The sequence below is a fragment of the Pan troglodytes genome, chromosome 18, assembly GCF_028858775.2.
Source record: "Pan troglodytes isolate AG18354 chromosome 18, NHGRI_mPanTro3-v2.0_pri, whole genome shotgun sequence".
NCBI classification, from domain to species: Eukaryota; Metazoa; Chordata; class Mammalia; order Primates; family Hominidae; genus Pan; species Pan troglodytes.
The window spans coordinates 2718360-2741134 of record NC_072416.2 but is presented as its reverse complement, the minus strand read 5'-3'; the positions used below and the strand labels follow the sequence as shown (position 1 = coordinate 2741134).

The following is a 22775-nucleotide window of genomic DNA, read 5'->3' as shown; positions in this document are numbered from 1 at the left end:
CCAGGATGGTCTCGATCTCCTGACCTCGTGATCTGCCTGCCTTGGCCTCCCAAAGTGCTGGGATTACAGGCGAGAGCCACCGAGCACGGCCCAAAAAAATTTTAAAAATTAGGTGGGTGTAGTGGTGCGCGCCTGAACTCCCGTTAGAAACCATGAAGCTGTTGTTGATCCTCCCATCTTGGCCTCCCACAGTGCTGGGATTACAGGCGTGGCCACGCCCCCGGGCCCTGGACCTCATTGTTTCTAATGGGAAGTTATGCCATTCAATTGTTCCCTGGACTATAATGTGTTATCTTTCTCTGTCTGCTTTCAATATTTTCTCTATAAGTTCGTTTTCCAGCAGTTTGACTATGATGTAATTGGCTATGGTTTTCTTTGCATTGATTCTTGTTAAGCTTCACTAAGCTGCTTGAATCTGTAAATGAATGCCTTTCACCGAATTTTAGAATTTGGGGTATTTCTTCACATATTTTTTTTCTGTCTCAGTTTGTCTTCCCTGTCCTCTTGGATTTCCACGTGTACACATGCTAGACCTCTTTCTTTTTCTTATTTTTTTTTTTTTTTGAGACGGAGTCTCACTCTGTCGCCCAGGCTGGAGTGCAGTGGTGAGATCTCAGCTCACTGCAAGCTCCGCCTCCCGGGTTCACGCCATTCTCCTGCCTCAGCCTCCCGAGTAGCTGGGACTACAGGTGCCCACCACTGCGCCTTGCTAATGTTTTTTGTATTTTTAGTAGAGACGGGGTTTCACCGTGTTAGCCAGGATGGTCTCGATCTCCTGACCTCGTGATCTGCCCGCCTCAGCCTCCCAAAGTGCTGGGATTACAGGCGTGAGCCACCGCGCCCGGCTAATGTTTTTTGTATTTTTAGTAGAGACAGGGTTTCACCGTGTTAGCCAGGATGGTCTCGATCTCCTGACCTCGTGATCTGCCTGCCTCAGCCTCCCAAAGTGCTGGGATTACAGGCGTGAACCACCACGCCCGGCTAATGTTTTTTGTATTTTTAGTAGAGACGGGGTTTCACCGTGTTAGCCAGGATGGTCTCGATCTCCTGACCTCGTGATCTGCCTGCCTCAGCCTCCCAAAGTGCTGGCATTACAGGCGTGAGCCACCGCGCCCGGCTAATGTTTTTTGTATTTTTAGTAGAGACGGGGTTTCACCGTGTTAGCCAGGATGGTCTCGATCTCCTGACCTCGTGATCTGCCTGCCTCAGCCTCCCAAAGTGCTGGGATTACAGGCGTGAACCACCACGCCCGGCTAATGTTTTTTGTATTTTTAGTAGAGACGGGGTTTCACCGTGTTAGCCAGGATGGTCTCGATCTCCTGACCTCGTGATCTGCCTGCCTCAGCCTCCCAAAGTGCTGGGATTACAGGCATGAACCACCGCGCCCGGCTAATGTTTTTTGTATTTTTAGTAGAGACGGGGTTTCACCGTGTTAGCCAGGATGGTCTCGATCTCCTGACCTCGTGATCTGCCTGCCTCAGCCTCCCACAGTGCTGGGGTTACAGGCGTGAGCCACCGCGCCCGGCTAATGTTTTTTGTATTTTTAGTAGAGACGGGGTTTCACCGTGTTAGCCAGGATGGTCTCGATCTCCTGACCTCGTGATCTGCCTGCCTCAGCCTCCCACAGTGCTGGCGTTACAGGCGTGAGCCACCGCGCCCGGCTAATGTTTTTTGTATTTTTAGTAGAGACGGGGTTTCACCGTGTTAGCCAGGATGGTCTCGATCTCCTGACCTCGTGATCTGCCTGCCTCAGCCTCCCACAGTGCTGGGGTTACAGGCGTGAGCCACCGCGCCCGGCTAATGTTTTTTGTATTTTTAGTAGAGACGGGGTTTCACCGTGTTAGCCAGGATGGTCTCGATCTCCTGACCTCGTGATCTGCCTGCCTCAGCCTCCCAAAGTGCTGGCATTACAGGCGTGAGCCACCGCGCCCGGCTAATGTTTTTTGTATTTTTAGTAGAGACGGGGTTTCACCGTGTTAGCCAGGATGGTCTCGATCTCCTGACCTCGTGATCTGCCTGCCTCAGCCTCCCAAAGTGCTGGGATTACAGGCGTGAACCACCACGCCCGGCTAATGTTTTTTGTATTTTTAGTAGAGACGGGGTTTCACCGTGTTAGCCAGGATGGTCTCGATCTCCTGACCTCGTGATCTGCCTGCCTCAGCCTCCCAAAGTGCTGGGATTACAGGCATGAACCACCGCGCCCGGCTAATGTTTTTTGTATTTTTAGTAGAGACGGGGTTTCACCGTGTTAGCCAGGATGGTCTCGATCTCCTGACCTCGTGATCTGCCTGCCTCAGCCTCCCACAGTGCTGGGGTTACAGGCGTGAGCCACCGCGCCCGGCTAATGTTTTTTGTATTTTTAGTAGAGACGGGGTTTCACCGTGTTAGCCAGGATGGTCTCGATCTCCTGACCTCGTGATCTGCCTGCCTCAGCCTCCCACAGTGCTGGCGTTACAGGCGTGAGCCACCGCGCCCGGCTAATGTTTTTTGTATTTTTAGTAGAGACGGGGTTTCACCGTGTTAGCCAGGATGGTCTCGATCTCCTGACCTCGTGATCTGCCTGCCTCAGCCTCCCACAGTGCTGGGGTTACAGGCGTGAGCCACCGCGCCCGGCTAATGTTTTTTGTATTTTTAGTAGAGACGGGGTTTCACCGTGTTAGCCAGGATGGTCTCGATCTCCTGACCTCGTGATCTGCCTGCCTCAGCCTCCCACAGTGCTGGCGTTACAGGCGTGAGCCACCGCGCCCGGCTAATGTTTTTTGTATTTTTAGTAGAGACGGGGTTTCACCGTGTTAGCCAGGATGGTCTCGATCTCCTGACCTCGTGATCTGCCTGCCTCAGCCTCCCACAGTGCTGGCGTTACAGGCGTGAGCCACCGCGCCCGGCTAATGTTTTTTGTATTTTTAGTAGAGACGGGGTTTCACCGTGTTAGCCAGGATGGTCTCGATCTCCTGACCTCGTGATCTGCCTGCCTCAGCCTCCCACAGTGCTGGGGTTACAGGCGTGAGCCACCGCGCCCGGCTAATGTTTTTTGTATTTTTAGTAGAGACGGGGTTTCACCGTGTTAGCCAGGATGGTCTCGATCTCCTGACCTCGTGATCTGCCTGCCTCAGCCTCCCACAGTGCTGGGGTTACAGGCGTGAGCCACCGCGCCCGGCTAATGTTTTTTGTATTTTTAGTAGAGACGGGGTTTCACCGTGTTAGCCAGGATGGTCTCGATCTCCTGACCTCGTGATCTGCCTGCCTCAGCCTCCCACAGTGCTGGCGTTACAGGCGTGAGCCACCGCGCCCGGCTAATGTTTTTTGTATTTTTAGTAGAGACGGGGTTTCACCGTGTTAGCCAGGATGGTCTCGATCTCCTGACCTCGTGATCTGCCTGCCTCAGCCTCCCACAGTGCTGGCGTTACAGGCGTGAGCCACCGCGCCCGGCTAATGTTTTTTGTATTTTTAGTAGAGACGGGGTTTCACCGTGTTAGCCAGGATGGTCTCGATCTCCTGACCTCGTGATCTGCCCGCCTCAGCCTCCCACAGTGCTGGGATTACAGGCGTGAGCCACCGCGCCCGGCCAGGCCTCTTTCACTTCTGCTGAGGTCACTGCAGGGAGATTCAGGAAGAGTGGGCCCCTCCTTGTAGGAAGAGCACAGCCTCAGTCCCAGTCCCATCGGCCAGCCCAGGTACACTGCTGAGGTACACCAAGGGGAGCCTTCTCAGCAGAGAGCAACTCTTGGGCCTCCTGCCCCGGCAGCCATCTCTGTCCCTGTCACCTTTGTTCCCACCCCTTGGAAGGGACAAGGACATCTGCTGTGGTTCCACGCTCCAGTGCTGCTGGACTCACCCCAGGCTCCCTGCAGGCCGAGTGCTGAGCGGTCACTGCCCATGCCCTTCATCTTCCAGCTCACTCGCACCCACACCCAGGACAGGCATTCATTTGCTCAGACAAAATGGGGATAAATAAGAACCACTGCTGGGTGTGCTGGTGCTGGCCTGTAATCACCTGGGAGACTGAGGCAGGGGGATCCTTTGATCCCAGGAGGCCAACGCTGCAGGGAGCCACCGTGTTCCCACTACACTCCAGCCTGGGCGACACAGCAAGACCCTGTCTCAATAAAAAAAAAAAAAAAAGGAAAAAGAAAAACCTGTCTACTGCCATCCGCTGAACGTAAAACAACAACAAAAAACTGAACTGTCATTCCCAGCACTTTGGGAGGCCGAGGCGGGCGGATCATCTGAGGTCAGGAGATCAAGACCATCCTGACCAACATGGTGAAACCCCGTCTCTACTAAAAAATACAAAAATTAGCCGGGCATGATGGTGTCCACCTGTAATCCCGGCTACTCAGGAGGCTCAGGCAGGAGAATGGCTTGAACCCGGGAGGCGGAGGTTACAGTGAGCTGAGATCGCGCCATTGCACTCCAACCTGGGGGACAAGAGTGAAACTTCGTCTCAAAAAAAAAAAAAAAAAAAAGTGTGGGGAAAAGAAGAGAGATGAGATTGTTACTGTGTCTATGTAGAAAACTCCATTTTGATCTGTACTAAGAAACATTGTTTCTGCTTTGAGATGCTGTTAACCTGTAATTTTAACAGAAACCTGTGCTCACAGAAACATGTGCTGTGTTGAATCAAGGTTTAATAGGTTCAGGGCTGTGCAGGATGTGCCTTGTGAACAATTTGTTTGCAGGCAGTGTGCTTGGTAAAAGTCATCGCCATTCTCCGTTCTCGATTAATCAGGGACACAGTGCACTGCGGAAAGCCGCAGGGCCCTCTGCCCAAGAAAGCCTGGGAGTTGTCCAAGGTTTCCCCGCACTGAGACAGCCTGAGATATGGCCTCGTGGGGAGGGAAAGACCTTACCATCCCCCAGCTCCACACCCGTAAAAGGTCTGTGCTAAGGAGGAGCAGTGAAGGAGAGAGGCCTCTTTGCAGCTGAGATAAGAGGAAGGCTTCTGTCTCCTGCTTGTCCCTGGGAATGGAATGTCTCGGTGTAAAGCCAACCATTCGTTCTATTCTGAGATAGGAGAAAACCGCCCTGTGGCTGGTGGCAAGATATGCTGGCAGCAATACTGCTCTGTTACTCTTTGCTACACTGAAATGTTTATGTAAAGTGAAACATAAATCTGGCCTATGTGTACATCCCGGCACAGTACCTTTCCTAGAACTTACTCATGATACAGATTCCTTTGCTCACATGTTTCCCTGCTGACCTTCTCTCCATCTGTTGCCCTGCTACACTCCCCTCGCTAAGATAGTAAAAATAATGATCAATAAATACTGAGGGAACTCAGAGACCAGCGCTGCTGCAGGTCCTCGCAGGCTGAGTGCGCCAGTCCCCTGGGCCCACCTTTCCTTCTCTATACTTTGTCTCTGTGTCTTATTTCTTTTCTCAGTCTCTTGTCCCACCTGACGAGAAATACCCACAGGTGTGGAGGAGCAGGCCCCCTTCAAAAAGGGTACGTACTTCCTACTTTTTTGGGTTGGGAAATGACCTTTGTTTTTTTTTTTTTTTAGACGGAGTCTTGCTCTGTCACCCAGGCTGGAGTGCAGTGATGTGATCTTGGCTCACTGCAACCTCCACCTCCCGGGTTCAAGCGATTCTCCTGCCTCAGCCTCCCAAGTAGCTGGGACTACAGGCGCGTGCCAGTTTTTTGTATTTTTAGTAGAGACAGTTTTCACCATATTAGCCAGGCTGGTCTTGAACTCCTGACCTTGTGATCCACCGTCCCCAGCCCTTGAATGATTTAATTAGTTAATTTATTTATTTTTGAGATGGGGTCTCGCTCAGTCACCCAGGCTGGAGTGCAGTGGTGCGATCTTGGCTCACTGCAGCCTTGACCTCCTGGGCTCAAGGGATCTTCCTGCCTCAGGCTGTGGAGTAGCTGGGACTACAGACACACATGCCACCATGCTTGGCTACAATTTTTTTTTTTTTTATGGTGACAAGATATATATATATATATTTAGAATTAGGCAGCTGGACTCAGTTTAGATGATCCCAATTTTGTTGGCAACATCCAACGCATCATAATCAGGAGCCAGTCGAACACATGCCTTCTTCTCTCCATCAGGCGGAATCAGGGTGGTGACCTCGGCCACATCACCGTCATAGAGCCTCTTCACAGCCTGTTTGATCTGGTGCTTGTTGGCTTTAACATCCACAGTGAACAAAAGCGTGTTGTTTTCTTCTGTCCTCTTCACGGCCGACTCCGTGGTCAGCGGAAACTTGATGACAGCGTAGTGGCCAAGCTTGTTTCTCCTGGGGGCGCTCTTCCAGGGATATTCAGGCCGCCTCCGGCGTCGCAGTGTCTTGGGCCGCTGGAAGGTGAGTGACGTGCGGGTCTTCTTTTTTATGTGGCTGTGGACACCTTTCAACGCTGCCTTCTTGGCCTTTAAAGCCTTCGCTTTGGCTTCGGCTTTAGGAGAGGCAGGAGCTTCCTTCTTCGCTTTCAGCGCCATCTTGTGAAAAGGCCAATTTTTTTTTTTTTGGTTTTTTTTTTTTTTTTTGTAGAGACTGGGTTTCCCCATGTTGCCCAGGCTGGGAAAATGACCCTTTTTTTATGAAAGAATAATAATGCATGATAGTTGAGCCTAAAAAAAGCCCCAAAACTCTGGGGAAACTATTTCTGTCTGTGAAACTCTGATGTCTGGGCACCTCTGGTGTGGTTCATGCTGACAGGTTAGGGCACTGGGTCAGAAAGACAGGGTTACGGTCTGCACTCCTCCTGCCTGACCACAGAGTGAGAGAGACCCATCTCCTGCCCTCAGGAAACCCGGGGCGGAGCGGGAAGACAGGGTCTCCCACGTCTACCAGGTGGCCATGAACAGACAGAGGGAAACTCCTTTCAACCTGCAGAGCCTGGGAGAGTGTCCACAGAGAAAGAGGGGTCCTCACACAGTCTTGCACACAGGAAGCATTTGCAGGAGGTGCGCAGGGTGGTTATTTGGAGAAAATTGGATTACGGCTTTTTTTTTTGCTTTTATTTAACTTTTGATATTTTTATCCAAGACAACTATAATAATGCTTATTGCTGCTGGGCGAAGAGCACACCGACTGTGGAAAGCTGCTCCCACACCCAGCAACCCTCCCCTCCGGCCAGGCTGCAGGCAGCTGGAGTCCACCCTCACCCAGGCTCACTGGAGGGGGACCTGGGGAGGGGGCTTGAGGGTCTTCCTGTTTGTTTGGAAATACGATGCGTCCCTGTTATCCAGCAACTGGATTTTTCACTTTACTGACATTCCTTCTGAAGACACATTTATAGACCCATCTAAAAGTTGCATAAATATTCAGAGTAGGCCGGGCGCGGTGGCTCACGCCTGTAATCCCAGCACTTTGAGAGGCTGAGATGGGCAGATCACGAGGTCAGGAAATCGAGACCATCCTGGCTAACATGGTGAAACCCCATCTCTACTAAAAATACAAAAAATTAGCCAGGTGTGTTGGCGGGCGCCTGTAGTCCCAGCTACTCGGGAGGCTGAGGCAGCAGAATGGCGTGAACCTGGGAGGCGGAGCTTGCAGTGAGCCAGGATCGCGCCACTGCACTCCAGCCTGGGCGACAGAGCGAGATTCCATCTCAAAAAAAAAAAAAAAAAAAAAAAAAATCAGAGTAGGCTGGGCGCTGTGGCTCATGCCTGTAATCCCAGCATTTTGGGAGGCCAAGGTGGGTGGATCATGAGGTCAGGAGATCGAGGCCATACTGGCTTACAGGGTGAAATCCCATCTCTACTAAAAACAAAAAAAATTAGCCAGGAATGGTAGCAGGCGCCTGTAGTCCCAGCAACTCGGGAGGCTGAGGCAGGAGAATGGCGTGAACCCGGGAGGTGGAGCATGCGTGAGCCGAGATCGCACCACTGCACTCCAGCCTGGGCGACAGTGAGGCTCCGTCTCAAAAAAAAAAAAAAAAAAATCAGAGTATATTTTAGCATAATTTATTTACCCGTTGCCCTCGTGGAGCGCCCAGGTTTTTCCAAATACAAGCAGTTCTGCGGCAAACATCCTTGTGTGTCTGTCTCTAGGCCTAGTGTTCTCCATTACCCTTTTTTTTTTTTTGAGATGGAGTCTTGCTCTGTTGCCCAGGCTGGAGTGCAGTGGCCTGATCCCTGCTCACTGCAAGCTCCACCTCCCGGGTTCAAGTGATTCTCCTGCCTCAGCCTCCTGAGTAGCTGGGATTACAGGCGCATGTCACCACGCCTGGCTAATTTTTATATTTTTAGTAGAGACAAAAATAATTCGCCATGTTGGCCAGGCTGATCTTAAACTCCTGACCTCAGGTGACCCGGCCACCTTAGCCTCCCAAAGTGCTGGGATTATAGGCATTAGCCACCATGTACGGCCTCTCCGTTACTTTTTTTTTTTTTTTTGAGATGGAGTCTCGCTCTGTCGCCCAGGCTGGAGTGCGGTGGCGCAATCTTGGCTCACTGCAACCTCCACCTCCTGGGTTCACGCCATTCTCCTGCCTCAGCCTCTGGAGTAGCTGGGACTACAGGCACCTGCCACCACGCCCGGCTAATTTTTTATATTTTTAGTAGAGACGGGGTTTCACCATGTTAGCCCAGGATGGTCTTGATCTCCTGACCTCGTGATCCGCCGGCCTCGGCCTCCCAAAGTGCTGGGATTACAGGCGTGAGCCACCGCGCCCGGCCCTCTCCATTACATTTTAATGTTGGCACAATAATTTTCAGAAGGTTGAGGAGGTTCACATGCCTGCCAGCAAAGTGTGAGCATCTGTTGTGGCAAGGGCTGCGTGGCTGCTTTTTGACAAAGTGGCTTGTTTTGTTTCCCTGACCAGTAGCCTGACTGAGCTGTGTTTCCTGTTACAGAAGAGCCTCTCCATTGCCAACACTCTGTGACTTAGCAGACGCCTCTGGACTTCCGTCTGGGGATTCTTACCCACCTTCAAGTTCACCAGCCCTCAGCTGGAGCACTGGAAGTGGTGGGGGTTCTGCCGCTTCTCTCCCTCTCCGGTGGGTGACTTGGGGCACAGGATCCTCAGACTAAGGTGACTCACTCAGGGGAGGGCAGTGGGAGGAGGGGGGCTTGGGCCCAGCCTGGGGCAGGGACTGGGTCTGGAGCAGTCCTGGGTGCTGGTGCTGACCTTGGTTGCTGGGTGCAGTCCGGCACAGCACACTCAAATCACGGCTCAGCAAAATCTGCAATCTGACCTCCGTGCCTTTAAAATGAGAACCCCTGGGAGCCCCCCTTTCCCCTCAGTCGGGGCTGAGGACGGCCCAGCTGGGATTCCCGGGAAACAAAGGGTCTCTTTAAGGCTCAGCCGGGGCTTCCTTCCTCCCCGGCCAACACCCTCCACCTCCGCTGCCCTGGCCTTCAGGGGTCTGGGCTCGTGGAGTCAGCTTCCCCTCCCCCGCTCCGTAAACCCTCACCACCCGCTGCGGCGTTCAAAAGGTACAAACAGGTATGGTCCCTGCGGCCACCCCCATCCCCACCCCGCCTCTCCTCCTCCAAGGTCAACCAGTGTAGCCGGTGCTGGATCATTCCAGACATTCGATGCCTTTGACACACACAAATGAAACGTGTTTTTCTCCCTTTTCTACACAAATGGTAGAGCCTTGAACACACTGTTCTTCCTGTTCCTTTGTTGCAGCTACTGCTGCACCTGGTGGACCATTTCCAAGCAGCACAGCGCTTCCTGTCTTTCCTGTCTCGGCCACGCTCTGTCTCGTCTAGACCCCGTGTGAATGATTTGAATGTCCCACCGGCCGGTGACACGCATGTAGGCGGTGCCACATTGACTCACTGGACGCATGCAGTGTGCCACTTCCGTGAACGTACCTGGAGGGAAAAACGCAGAGGTGGAATTCCCGAGGGAAGGTCATTGCTGCTGTTACTTCAGTGGACAAGTCGGGGGGGTTCCCACGAGGCCCCCACATCTTCTGCCTGCTGCAAGCAGTGTCTCTGGGCCACAGTCTCACCTGTTAGTACAGTTTTTATTTGCCAATGTGTTAGGTGAAAGGAAAAAAAAGTCACTTTAATGGGGTTTTCCTTTATTTTATTTTATTTATTTTTTACCTTTTTACCCTCACATCCTGGGAAGGACACTTTAGTGTTTTGTTTTTTGTTTTTGTTTTTGTTTTGTTTTTGTTTTTTGAGACGGAGTCTCGCTCTGTTGCCCAGGCTGGAGTGCAGTGGCGCGATCTCGGCTCACTGCAACCTCCGCTTCCCGGGTTCAGGCGATTCTCTGGCCTCAGCCTCCGGAGTAGCTGGAGTAGTTTTTAATTTGCATTTCTGCTCTGAGGGAGGAGGATCAGCGTATCCCTGGCAGCTGTCCTTCAGTATTTTCTACGGGAGCGTTTCTGTGATTGATTTAGAGCTGTTTATTACTGCACTGTTACAAGTCTTACTAAGGTGAGCTCTGTGATGTGAGCTGCAAGCTGTGTCCCCCACCTCCCAGTCGGGGTCTCGTCTTTTTGACTTCGCTTATGCAGTTTGGCTTTGCAGACGCCCCCACCCCCCTCCCACCCACGACGCGGTGGAACTTCTGGATTCTGTGCCACGCTTGGAAAAGCCGACTTGGCCCTAAGACGGAAAAAGCTTCCCCGAGTTTTCTAGGCTTTATCGCTTCCTTTTTTCGGCTTAAATCTTACATGGTGGGAATCCATCCAGGTGCAAAGCGCCAGGAGTTGATGCCACGCACCCGTGTGAACCGCCTCCCCGATCGGGTACTACAGTCCCTAAACACAAGCAGCCTTCTCGTCTGTGCATAAAAGCGTGGATCTGACACGCACCTGCGGCGGCTCTGCGGCGCGAAGGCCGGCCCGGGGGTCCCCGTACTGAGGCGCCTGGCTCAGGCCCACGCGCGCCGGGCAGGGCAGGGCAGGGCAGGGCGCGGGTTCCTCTCGGTCCCAGGCGGAGGTCGGCGCCTCTGCCCCCCGCGGGCTCCCCGAGCCTGCCACGGAGGTCCCGGCCGAGCGGAGCTGGGACTCAGCGAACCGGCGGGGAAGCCCCGCGGAGCCCACGCCTCGGGGAGAATTTCCTGCGTGTTCCGAGCGCGCCCGGCGCGACCTCTCCGTCCTGGGACCCCCGCGATCCCTCCATCCCGCGCCCTCCCTCCAGCGTCCCCCCGGACCCCGCGCGCCCCGGTCTGTCCCCCGCGCGCCCCACGTGACCCCTCCCTCCAGCGCCCGGCGTCCGCGCCCCCCGGTCCCGCCCCCCGACCCCGCCCTCGCCTTCCCGGCTCGGCCTGCGGGGCGGGGCCTGCGGGCGGAAGTGCCCGGGGCGACGGCGGCGGGGACCGGCCGGGCCATGGGCGCCGGGGGCAGAGGCGGCGGTGGCCGCGGAGGCGGCAGAGGCTGCCCGGGCGGCGGCGGGGGCTGGCGGCGCGGGACGCGGGCCGGGTAGCGCTGGGCCGAGCGCGGAGCCATGGGCCGGGCTGGCACCGGGACCGGGGGCGAGGCGGTGGCCGCGGTGGTGGCGGGGCCGCTGCTGCTGCTGCTGCTGCTTGCCCGGCCCCCGCCTGCCTCCGCCGGCTACAGCGGGAAGAGCGGTGAGCGGGAGGCGCGGGCGCCATCGGGGGCATGGGGCCGGGGCTGCGGGCGGGGCGGGATTGTGACACCCCTGGCGCACCTGTGCGCTCATCTGGCGCCGGCGCGGGGTTGGGGGTCTCCGCCGCGGGTTGGGGGTGCACAGTGGCCCTTTGGGGCGCTTCGTGTCCTAGGGGTCGAGGCGGACGGGACCCCGCGCTTCCTCCTCGGTCCCCGGAACGGGGTTGGGCCACATCGGCCCCTGGAGCGCCCTCTCCCCTCCCTCCTCCTCCCAGAGCGCTCAGGTCCGGCGCGCCCGGCGCACTCGGCGCAGGGAAGTGGAGGGGCCCAGGGGACTCTGCCCGCGACTCCAGCTGGGAGGAGTGGCTGGGCCGTGAGCTCACCGGCCCGGTCCGGCCTGAGAGAGGGGCAGAGCCGGGAGAAAGTTGTGGGGTCCCGTGGGCGTCATGGCTCCAGCCCTTCCACAGTGACCACCAGCCCTGGTACAGCCACTTCCTACCGCCGGCCTGGCTTCTGGGAGGAGGGACTCCCAGCTGGCGGAAGAGGGGCTGAGGAAAGGGCGCCCCTCTCCCCTCTTGTTCGGAAACTCGCTGGGCTCCCTTTGCATTTCTGTTCCCTGAGGGTCCCCGTCCCTGACTGAGGTCCAAGGAGGCGGCTGGACCAGGGAGAAGGTGTAGCCCTTCCAGGGCCTGCACGGGGTAGGGACGTGGGTGTGGAGACCGTCAGGCCTTGGCCACCCTGAGATGGTGAGGACTTGCCCCGGCCTCTGTGGCCTGGGACTCTGGAGGGGCCGTGTCCTTTCTGGCCGGCTGGAAGTTCCCACACGTCCCCAGCCACGCGGGTGCCCAGGTGCCCGGCAGCTGATCCGGTGCTGTTCCCCGACTTCCTGGCCCCCAGCCCCTCCCCTGCCCCTGAAATAATGCTCCTTTGAGCTCCTCTTTCTTTCGGGGGCTGTGCCTCCTGCTTTCTGAGCTTGGCACAGGTAGAAATGAAAGGCAGTTTTCCCCGAGGACCGTGCCCCGGATTAAATTGCTCCATGGCCGGGCGCGAAGCTCACGCCTGCAATCCCAGCACTTTGGGAGGCTGAGGCGGGTGGATCACCTGAGGTCAGGAGTTCGAGACCAGCCTGACCAACATGGAGAAACCCCCGTCTCTACTAAGAATACAAAATTAGCCGGCAGTGGTGGCGCATGCCTGTAATCCCAGCTACTCGGGAGGCTGAGGCAGGAGAATCGCTTGAACCCAGGAAGCAGAGGTTGCGGTGAGCCAAAGTCGCTCCATTGCACTCCAGCCTGGACAACAGAGCGAGACTCCATCTCAAAAAAAAAAAGAAAGAAAGAAAGAAAAAATAATAACCTGGGTGTGGTAATGTGAGCCTGCGGTTCCAGTTACATAGGAGGCTGAGGCTGCGGTGAGCCGTGTCCATGGCACTGCACTCTAGCCTGGGTGACAGAGTGAGACCCTCAGAAATACCAAAACCTTACTCCGTTGGAAACTGGCAAAGGAAATTCTCCTGTCCCAGAACTCAGGCCTGGTGAGGGGTTCCTGGGAGATGGAACCCCTGCGTGTGGACAGTGGAGAGGCCTGGTGTGCTGGCTCAGCCCCTCACTCCTCCCAGCCTGCCGAGGAGTAAGTGCTCTGTGGCGTTGTGGGTGGTCAGGGTCTCCCATGGGTGCCTGTCCCGGTTTGGAGGACATGGGTCTGGGGTCTTCACTCAGGTTCCCAGGACAGGGCCAGGGACTTGCATTACCACCTTCCTCACCCAGCCCTGTGTCCGTGGAGGGGCTGTGGGGCAGGCAGGGGGGTGTGTAGCTGGCCCTCCTCACCCTGTGGTCACCTCGGCTCAGAGCACCCCTAACAGCCTGGAATGTGTGGGCAACTTGGGCAGGGAGCTTGGGCTGCAGAGCCCTGGGAGAGGCCTGGAGGGGCTGTGAGCCCTGGGAGTCGGGGAGTGGGTGTTAGGACAACCTTGAACAGATCTCTTATCTCTGTGTACCTGCTGAAACTTCACCGCCACCAGCTGGGTTCTAGGCGCCCTCAGGCTGGCGCTCCAGGGCCAGAGGGGCTGAGGGCTTTGCCCCAGCAGCCCAGGGGCTGTGTGCTGCAGGTGGCCTCCCCTGCCTGCCCCCGCAGAGGCCAGCTTTCTCCGGGACACCGTGGTCCTGGGGGGCTGTCCTGCTTCAGCTCCCAGCACTTGAGCTTTCTCTGCCCACATTATCAGGCCACAGCCTGGTGGGTGGGACCTGGTGGCCAGCAGACACCTGGAAAGCCTGGAGTGCGTCGTGGGTGGAGCCTGGCCAGCCCCTGCCCAGCCCCCACGCCAGGTTCCCCTGGAGCTTGGCCTGGATTTGCCGACAGGCTGCTATTGGCAGGTGTATCGTTTCTTTTGGTGCCTCTATGGGAGGGTCACGAGGCTGGCAGGAGAGCCTGCTGCTCACCTGTCTCCCTCCTCAGGAGGGGCCTGGGCCTGAGCCAGCCACTCTCCAGTGAGACCTAGGCAGGGCTCCTGAGTGTGTGGGGAGGGGGAGCTGCAGCAGAGGGGAGGGTCCCGGGGGAGCTGCAGCAGAGGGGAGGGTCCCGCCCCCTGCTGTGTCCACTGTGCTTTTCCTTCTGAAGCCTTTGTCGTTAATTAACCTCGGAGGGAGGGGCCCCCAAAGGGATGTGCCCTCCGCCCTGACCTACCCAGGAGAAGGCTGGGACCCAGGGAGGGAAGGATGCCCAAGGTCGCAAGGGCACGAGGCTGGAGCTGGCACGGGGGGCTGGGGGTGAGAGCCTGAGTCCTCGCCTGGGGCCATGAGCAGGATGTCTCCCACGGGCCCTTCTCCATCCCCGCACCAGGCGTGGGTGCGTTCCCTGAGGACAGTTAGGAGCCTTGCCCGCTTGGAACGCAGAGGGCAGCTGTCCCCTTGTTCTCATGACTGGCCAGGCTTCTGGCCTGGGTCCCTCCCACATGCAGGATCTCCCTCTGGGTAAGGGGAATTTGGGCTCTGGTCTGGCCGTGTCCAAAGTCATCATAGCCCAAGCAGGCAGCCAACCCATCCAGGGATGGAGATGTGGGAGGCTGAGAGGAGGTGGGAGGACCGTGCCTTGATATCCAGGGCATCTGTGATGAGGGGCGGGGGCTCCTTCCTGACACCTGCTAGGTCCTTCGGCTTCGACCTGGGTTGGCCATGGGGAGTGGAGTCTTCTAAGGTTGGAGGGGGTCCGGGTGGCGATGGCAGTGCGGGTGGCAATGGCAGTGCGGGTGGGGATGGCAGCGCGGGTGGGGATGGCAGCGCGGGTGGGGATGGCAGCGCGGGTGGGGGTGGCAGCGCGGGTGGGGGTGGCAGCGCGGGTGGCGGTGGCAGCACGGGTAGGGGTGGCAGCGCGGGTGGGGATGGCAGTCAGGGTGGCAGTGGCAGCGCGGGTGGGGGTGGCAGCGCGGGTGGGGGTGGCAGCGCGGGTGGGGGTGGCAGCGCGAGTGGGGGTGGCAGTCAGGGTGGCGGTGGCAGCGCGGGTGGGGATGGCAGTGCGGGTGGGGATGGCAGTGCGGGTGGGGATGGCAGTCAGGGTGGGGATGGCAGCGCGGGTGGGGATGGCAGCGCGGGTGGGGATGGCAGCGTGGGTGGGGATGGCAGTCAGGGTGGCGATGGCAGTGCGGGTGGGGATGGCAGTGCGGTTGGCGATGGCAGTGTGGGTGGGGATGGCAGTGCGGGTGGGGGTGGCAGTGCGGGTGGGGGTGGCAGTGCGGGTGGGGGTGGCAGTGCGGGTGGCGGTGGCAGTCAGGGTGGCGGTGGCAGTGCGGGTGGGGATGGCAGTGCGGGTGGGGATGGCAGTGCGGGTGGGGGTGGCAGTGCGGGTGGGGGTGGCAGTGCGGGTGGGGGTGGCAGTGCGGGTGGCGATGGCAGTGCGGGTGGGGATGGCAGTGCGGGTGGGGATGGCAGTGTGGGTGGCGATGGCAGTCAGGGTGGCGATGGCTGCTGAGGTACCCTGCGGCTTGTTTGGAAGCTGCTGCAGTGAGGCGGCAGCTGTGAAAAGACCCAGATGCCAGGAGGGTGGGATGTAGGCCATCTGGGGAGGGACAGCAGAGGATCTGGCTGAGGGGCCAGAGGGTGGCCGTGACCTTTGCCAAGGTCAGAGTTGGTGTGCCAAGATCTCCAGGTGGGTCCCCGGGGGCTTCCAGCCTTTTCTGTCTGGGGGACTCGTCCTCCCCATCTGCGGCCCTGGAGGAGGGTCCCGGCCTGGCTGACGCCTCCTTCTCCTCACAGAGGTGGGGCTGGTGTCCGAGCACTTCTCGCAGGCCCCACAGAGGCTGTCCTTCTACAGCTGGTACGGCAGTGCCAGGCTCTTCCGCTTCCGCGTGCCCCCAGATGCTGTGCTTCTACGCTGGCTCCTGCAGGTCTCCCGGGAGAGCGGCGCTGCCTGCACCGACGCGGAGATCACCGTGTAGGTGGCTGCCCGCCCGCCTGCCCACCCTCCCGCGCCTGGCCAAGCCCTGTGCCTGAACCCGGTGCTGCTCTCCCGTCTCCAGGCACTTCCGTTCCGGCGCCCCTCCGGTCATCAACCCGCTGGGCACCAGCTTCCCGGACGACACCGCGGTGCAGCCCTCCTTCCAGGTCGGGGTGCCGCTGAGCGCCGCACCGCGGAGCAATGCCTCCGTCAACGTTTCCCACCCGGCCCCCGGGGACTGGTTCGTGGCCGCCCACCTGCCCCCCTCATCCCAGAAGATCGAGTTGAAGGTGAGGGGGGCTGCCCTCCGGGATGGAGGCAGAGAACCTTGTGGCGATGGCCTGTCCCTGCCGTTCACCTCTTTGGGGTGGTCCTTGCTCTAGGCTCCACGCTGCACTCTGGGGCCAGCCCTGCTCCCTGCATGCCGGGGGCGTCTGGTGAGACCCTGCCCTCACACCTGCATTCTCTGACACCGCCCCCGCCCACACCTGTTCTTTCCCTAGGGCTTGGCTCCCACATGTGCCTACGTCTTCCAGCCTGAACTGCTGGTCACGCGGGTGGTCGAGATTTCCATCATGGAGCCGGACGTGCCCCTTCCTCAGACCCTCCTCTCCCATCCCAGCTACCTCAAGTGAGCGGGGGCCTGGGGGGCAGCCTGGCTCTGCCCTCCAGCCCCTTCTCAGATTCGGTGGAGTGGGTGCGAGAGCCTGGCCCTGAGTCCTGGTGTTGGGCTGGGAAGTGGTCCAGATGCCTGGCCCCCACCAGAGTGGGCTGAGGAACAGCAGAGCCTGGGCATGCTGCGTCCCTGGGCTGAGGAATGGCAGAGCCTGAGCCAGCTGTGTCCCCTCGCTGCAGGGTCTTTGTCCCCGATTACACGCGGGAGCTTCTGCTGGAGCTGCGGGACTGCGTGTCCAATGGGAGCCTGGGCTGCCCCGTGCGTCTCACCGTGGGCCCGGTCACCCTGCCTAGCAACTTCCAGAAGGTGCTCACCTGCACCGGTGCCCCCTGGCCCTGCCGCCTGCTGCTGCCCTCACCGCCCTGGGACCGGTGGCTGCAAGTGACAGCTGAGAGCCTGGTGGGGCCCCTCGGGACAGTGGCTTTCAGTGCTGTAGCTGCCCTCACAGGTGGGCCGCACAAGGGCTGGAGGGATGGCCCTGCCCCTCCCCAGATCCCCAGACTTTCCTCCAGCCAAACCCCTTGTTCTCTCGGCAGCTTGCAGGCCACGGAGTGTGACCGTCCAGCCCCTTCTGCAGAGCAGCCAAAACCAGAGCTTCAACGCCTCCTCTGGTCTGCTGTCCCCGAGCCCCGACCACCAGGACCTGGGCAGGAGTGGCAGGGTGGACCGCAGCCCCTTCTGCCTCACAAACTACCCAGTCATGCGGGAGGACACGGACGTGGTGTCGGTGCACTTCCAGCCCCTGGACAGGGTCTCGGTGAGGGTGTGTTCGGACACACCCTCCGTGATGCGGCTGCGCCTGAACACCGGCATGGACAGTGGGGGTTCCCTCACCATCTCCCTGCGGGCCAACAAGGTACCTGCTGTCTGCAAGCGGCCTGTGGCCTGGGCTCGGGCAGGGCGCCGGGCAATCCCTGCAGCGCCTCCTCATTTACCTTGGCACGGGACAGGCGGCACAGTGACACCAGCACGCACGGGCCAAGACGGGCCCATGTTGGGGGGCCTCCCCTGCTGGGCAGCCTTGTTCCTGTCAGCAGGCCCCGGGGCTGTGGGGTAGCTCGGGTCAGAGGTGGGGTGGAGGCAGGATGTCCCAGGGCCCGGGGAGGAAGGGTCCCGGTGCGCCGTGGGCCTGCAGGAGTCTCAGAGAAAGGCACCAGCACCGGCCGGGCATGGTGGCTCACGCCTGTAATCCCAGCACTTTGGGAGGCCAAGGCGGGTGGATCACGAGGTCAGGAGATGGAGACCATCCTGGCTAACACGGTGAAACCCCGTCTCTACTGAAAATACAAAAATTAGCTAGGCGTGGTGGTGGGCGCCTGTAGTCCCAGCTACTCGGGAGGCTGAGGCAGGAGAATGGCATGAACCCAGGGGCGGAGGTTGCAGTGAGCCGAGATCGCGGCACTGCCCTCCAGCCTGGGCGACAGAGCAAGACTCCATCTCAGAAAAAAAAAAAAAAAAGAAAGGCACCAGCACCAGGCTGAGCTGGCACGTGGGGCAGATGACCCCACTGCGGCCAGGGGCTGCTGGAGCTGAGCCGGCACCGCCTCCCTTTCCAGACAGAGATGCGGAACGAGACCGTCATAGTGGCCTGCGTGAATGCTGCCTCGCCCTTCCTTGGCTTCAACATTTCGCTCAACTGCACCACAGGTATGACGGGCAGGCGTCACCATCAGCGTGGCCCCGGCCAGCCCCCCGCCCCGGCCTCCTCTGATGGGGCCCTCTGGCTCCCCTGCAGCCTTCTTCCAGGGCTACCCCTTGTCTCTGAGCGCCTGGTCTCGCAGGGCCAACCTCATCATCCCCTACCCAGAGACAGACAACTGGTACCTCTCCCTGCAGCTCATGTGCCCTGAGAATGCTGAGTAAGTAAACCTAGGGCAGAGACGGGGGCCAGGCACCCTGTCATTTCACTCAGGACCACAGGCCGGGCTGCCTGAGGTTGGCGTTCGGAGTGACCCAGCTAGAGGGGTGCTTCCTCCAGGGCTGCTGAAAGCTGGGGGCCCTAATGCTGGGTTCTCATGTCTGTCAGCCTGTTGGGAGCGCTGGTGGCAGCTGGGCTGTCAGATCACTGCACCAGCTTTCCTGTGGCCCCTTCCTCAAAGGGACTGTGAGCAGGCTGTGGTCCACGTGGAGACCACCTTGTACCTGGTGCCCTGTTTGAACGATTGTGGACCCTATGGCCAGTGCCTCCTGCTCCGCAGACACAGCTACCTGTATGCCAGCTGCAGCTGCAAGGCAGGTGAGTGCCAGGGCCCCGCCCACCCCGAGACGCTGCTGCTGTTGGCTTCCAGTGCTGTGCCGTGCCTTTCCCCTGGGGGAGCGCCGCAAGGGGCTGGAGAGAGACCCTTGCAGAGCAATGCAGGGGCAAAGCCTCCTCCCCACTCCCCCATTCCCCACCAACAATCCGTCTGCCTGGCACAGGCACCAGGTATCCCTGGGGGGTGGTACTGCCTCCTGACCTTGGACCCTGCCCGCCGTGCCTACCCTGCTTGCTCCTGGGTGAGGAAGGGGCTTCTCTGCAGGTTCCTGGGTGAGGGGTGGGCCCTGAGGTTCAGCAGTGCCCCCAGCCTCCGCCTCGGGGTTTTGTGACCGCAGGCTGGCGTGGGTGGAGCTGCACGGACAATAGCACAGCCCAGACGGTGGCCCAGCAGAGGGCGGCCACACTGCTGCTCACGCTCAGCAACCTCATGTTCCTGGCCCCCATCGCCGTCTCAGTGCGGCGATTCTTCCTGGTGGAGGCTTCCGTCTACGCCTACACCATGTTCTTCTCCACGGTAGGCTGGCCCCTCCTGCAGGGATGTGGGGTGGGAGGGCAGGACCGCGCTCATGGAGCCTCCCCACAGTTCTACCATGCCTGCGACCAGCCTGGGGAGGCGGTGCTGTGCATCCTCAGCTACGACACGCTGCAGTACTGCGACTTCTTGGGCTCCGGGGTGGCCATCTGGGTCACCATCCTGTGCATGGCACGGCTCAAGACAGTCCTGAAATACGTGAGTGGCCCTCGACGTGGGGTGTGGGCTCCGGGGGAGCAGGGCCCCCAAATGCAGCCTGCGAAAGGCAGTACCGTGGGAGAGGCCGGACCTGGCGTTGGGCACGGCCCCTGGAAACCTCACATCTCAGCCGAGCATGGTGGCTCACACCTGTAATCCCTCTGCCGAGCATGGGCTCAAACCTGTAATCCCTCTGCCGAGCATGGTGGCTCACACCTGTAATCCCAACACTTGCAGGAGGATCCCATGAGGCCAGGGGTTCAAGAGCAGCCTGGGCTGTACAAAAAATCGAAAAGTTAGCCGAGCGTAGTGGTACATGCCTGTGGTCCCAGCCACTCGGGAGACTAAGGTGGGAGGATCACTTGATCCCAGGCATTGGAGGCGTTGGAGTGAGCCGAGGTCACAGCACTGCACTCCAGCCTGGGCGACAAAAGAAAAGAAAAGAAACCTCATGTGTTCTGTGATGCCACACGGAGATGCGGGTCTGAGACCCCGCAGGCAGTTGTGAGGGGGCAGTGCCAGCTGTTTGGAGGATGCCAGGAAGGAAGGTGGTAGGCAGGGGAGGCCAGGCCCCCTGCCCTCGAGAAGCCCCCACCCATGCTCCCTGGGTCCTTGGGGCCAATGATGCTTTGGGGACTCTCTGTGGCAGCTGGCCCTGGCAAGGGGAGACTCATGCCCTGGGCTTGTGAGCTGCATGCTCTACCCTCCCATCTGCTCTGGGAACTGCAGGCTGGGTACTGCCCCAAGGGGGTGCCCATGGGAGCCCCACAGCCAGGGCAGAGGGGAGGCTGGGAAGCACCAGGGTCCTGCAGGGCTGAGTGCGGGGCCTGAACCTGCAGATAGGCAGAGAACTGTAGGCTGTGGGCAGAGGTGTCTGATGGAGACTGGGGGGTGGGAGCCCCTCCCCATGGAACAGTGGGTGGGAGACTGAAGCCACCCTGATGGGGGACTTCTAGAAACCCAGTGGTACAGGGGGCTAGTGAGTGTGTGGGTGCAGAGCGGCCATATGCGTCTGTCCAGTTTGTGCGAGCATCGTCTAATCCCCCAGAGATGCCTGCCTGGCCACATTCACCTGTGGATGCAATACAGAAGCCGAAGGAGGGGCATGTCCCTGCCGGCTGGCAGAGCTAGTCAGAGGCTGGCAGAGCTGGTCTGAGGGTGGCAGCAGCTCCGAGGGGGCAGGCAGAGGTGCTGTGGGGCCGTGGGGTACGCGTGCTCCTGCTGGGCCTTGAGCCCTCAGAGACGTCCCTGCAGTCATCCCTGTGTCTTGCGCAGGTGCTGTTTCTTCTGGGTACACTGGTCATCGCCATGTCCTTGCAGCTGGACCGCAGGGGCATGTGGAACATGCTGGGGCCCTGCCTCTTTGCCTTCGTGATCATGGCCTCCATGTGGGTAAGGAGCCGGGCTGGCTGGCACTGCTGCCCAGGTGCTCGGAGAAGAGAGCCTGGCCCCTTGCTCTAGCCACGTTCCTGGTCCTGCTCCAATCAGTGAATGCCCATATCTGCTGGGGGTTGCCATGGCACCCACAGAGGCCCAGCATGGCTGTGTCCCTGAGGCCTGGGCCTGAGGACCAGTGGCCTTGTGCCCTTGAGCCCCCTCGAAGCAGCCCACCCTTGTCGTTCTGCTGCCCAGACCTGGGCAGGCCCCCAGTAACCACTGTATCTGGGCCCTGGGAGCTGCAGCCGCGGCCCCACCTGCACTGATACCTGCGTGGCTGTTTTCTCCAGGCTTACCGCTGCGGGCACCGGCGCCAGTGCTACCCCACCTCGTGGCAGCGCTGGGCCTTCTACCTCCTGCCCGGCGTCTCCATGGCCTCTGTGGGCATCGCCATCTACACCTCCATGATGACTAGCGACAACTACTACTACACCCACAGCATCTGGCACATCCTGCTGGCCGGGAGCGCAGCCTTGCTGCTGCCGCCACCTGACCAGCCCGCCGAGCCCTGGGCCTGCTCGCAGAAATTCCCCTGCCACTATCAGATCTGCAAGAATGATCGGGAGGAACTGTACGCAGTGACGTGACACTGGCCTGGGGACAGCTGCTGCTCTGATGACCTCTTCAGCCAGGAGCTGTATCGCGGGGGAGGCGCCTGGTCCAGCCCCGGACAGATTGATTTCCAGCTGAATAAATTGGCCTAGACACCCTCTTACTTCCTCCTACTGAGGAGAGGGCCACCCCTCCCTCACACGCACCTCTCCTCGCCAGCTGCCTGCTCGCCGCTGAGATCCCTCTGCAGATCCCAGCTGCTGTCTGCAGTGGCCCCTGGGGCCTGGGCTTGGTTACTTGGAGACCACAGGTGCCTGTGCGAGGGTGGGGCTGTGTGCTCTGCTGGCCTGTGGGTGGCTAGAGATGGGGAGAAGGACTCTCTATGGTCCTGTTCCCTGGCGAGGCTGTGGTGAGACCCATGGCGCCCAGGAGCCCTGAGCCCACCACTGGGGCCGGGAGCTGTGGACTCCGAGACCCCTGCTCCTGGCCCCTGTGTGGCCCTGATGCCAGCCTGCCTGGGGCATGGAGGATCCCCCTCTGCTGCTGTGGTCACCATAGGGACGGGAGACGGAGGTTTCCTCCAGAGCTGATGGGCACTGGGGATGCAGGCTCCCGCCCCGCCCCTCCCTTTTTCCTGGCTCTGGAGCCTTGGGTCCCTGAGAAGAGCTTCCTTGGACTGGGGTGCTCTGCTGCTCTGGGGGTTTGGTCCAGAAGGAACCCCTACCCAGCCCTGTCCACCCACCCCAGCGTTCCTGGGCCCCCCTCTGGGAGCTTCCTCTTGGTCCCAGGAGCTGCGGTGGTGTCTGCCCCCTGCACTGGGCTCTGTGCCCTGTGGGTGTTCAGGAGACTGGACTGTCTCTGCTCCTCATGCAAACCTTGTGGGGGAAGCAATGACCAGGAGCAGCACCTGGCCCCTCCCTGAGGCCTGTGAGTGTCTCGGATCCGCCCTGGAGAAGTGAATGGCTGAGACCCGGGTGGGGCCCTCCTACCCTTGGCTCTGGGGGCTTCCCTTCTGGGTCTTGTCCGGGATATGGCCTTCCTGAAGGTCTTACCTCCCCCAGCCGCCCTGCACTTGACCACCAAAGCAATCTCTAAGCTTATAAAGGAGAAACATGTATATATGGGGTTTTTTGGAGTAAAGGAAAATTCTAAGATATTAAGACATTTTTATGTAGATCTGATTTATCTGTGTTTGGTGAATTTAAT

The 22775-nt window shown here is 59.3% G+C and overlaps 2 protein-coding genes across 7 annotated transcripts; one reads left to right on the top strand and one right to left on the bottom strand.

Moving 5' to 3' along the window:
* Positions 1 to 5936: 5936 nt before the first annotated feature.
* On the bottom strand, positions 5937 to 6475 carry LOC129137269 (large ribosomal subunit protein uL23-like). The gene has a single exon (XM_054668114.2). The coding sequence runs from the start codon at positions 6447 to 6449 to the stop codon at positions 5979 to 5981; it is 471 nt and encodes a 156-aa protein (XP_054524089.1). The 5' UTR covers positions 6450 to 6475; the 3' UTR covers positions 5937 to 5978.
* PGAP6 (post-GPI attachment to proteins 6) lies at positions 6215 to 22729 on the top strand. Of its 6 annotated transcripts, XM_063796371.1 has the most exons (15): positions 6215 to 6315; positions 8811 to 8954; positions 9593 to 9819; positions 15737 to 15914; positions 16000 to 16207; positions 16421 to 16548; positions 16773 to 17041; positions 17130 to 17449; positions 18150 to 18240; positions 18329 to 18452; positions 18693 to 18829; positions 19186 to 19364; positions 19434 to 19580; positions 20856 to 20972; positions 21308 to 22729. In XM_063796371.1, the coding sequence occupies exons 3-15, from the start codon at positions 9753 to 9755 to the stop codon at positions 21602 to 21604; spliced, it is 2262 nt and encodes a 753-aa protein (XP_063652441.1). In that variant the 5' UTR covers positions 6215 to 6315; positions 8811 to 8954; positions 9593 to 9752; the 3' UTR covers positions 21605 to 22729. The 6 variants fall into 6 exon arrangements, with proteins under 6 accessions (XP_063652441.1, XP_063652442.1, XP_063652443.1 ...); XM_063796372.1 differs by lacking the exon at positions 6215 to 6315 and having other exon boundaries at positions 8823 to 8989; XM_063796373.1 differs by lacking the exons at positions 6215 to 6315; positions 19434 to 19580 and having other exon boundaries at positions 8839 to 8989.
* The last annotated feature ends 46 nt before the right edge of the window (positions 22730 to 22775 follow it).

Coding starts and splice junctions, on each gene's coding strand:
- LOC129137269 (XM_054668114.2), bottom strand. CDS start 6,449: ATGGCGCTGAAAGCGAAGAAGGAAGCTCCTGCCTCTCCTAAAGCCGAA.
- PGAP6 (XM_016928999.4), top strand. CDS start 11,368: ATGGGCCGGGCTGGCACCGGGACCGGGGGCGAGGCGGTGGCCGCGGTG. Junction 18,453..18,692: donor ATGTGCCCTGAGAATGCTGA/GTAAGTAAACCT, acceptor CCTTCCTCAAAG/GGACTGTGAGCAGGCTGTGG. Junction 19,365..19,433: donor ACACCATGTTCTTCTCCACG/GTAGGCTGGCCC, acceptor GCCTCCCCACAG/TTCTACCATGCCTGCGACCA.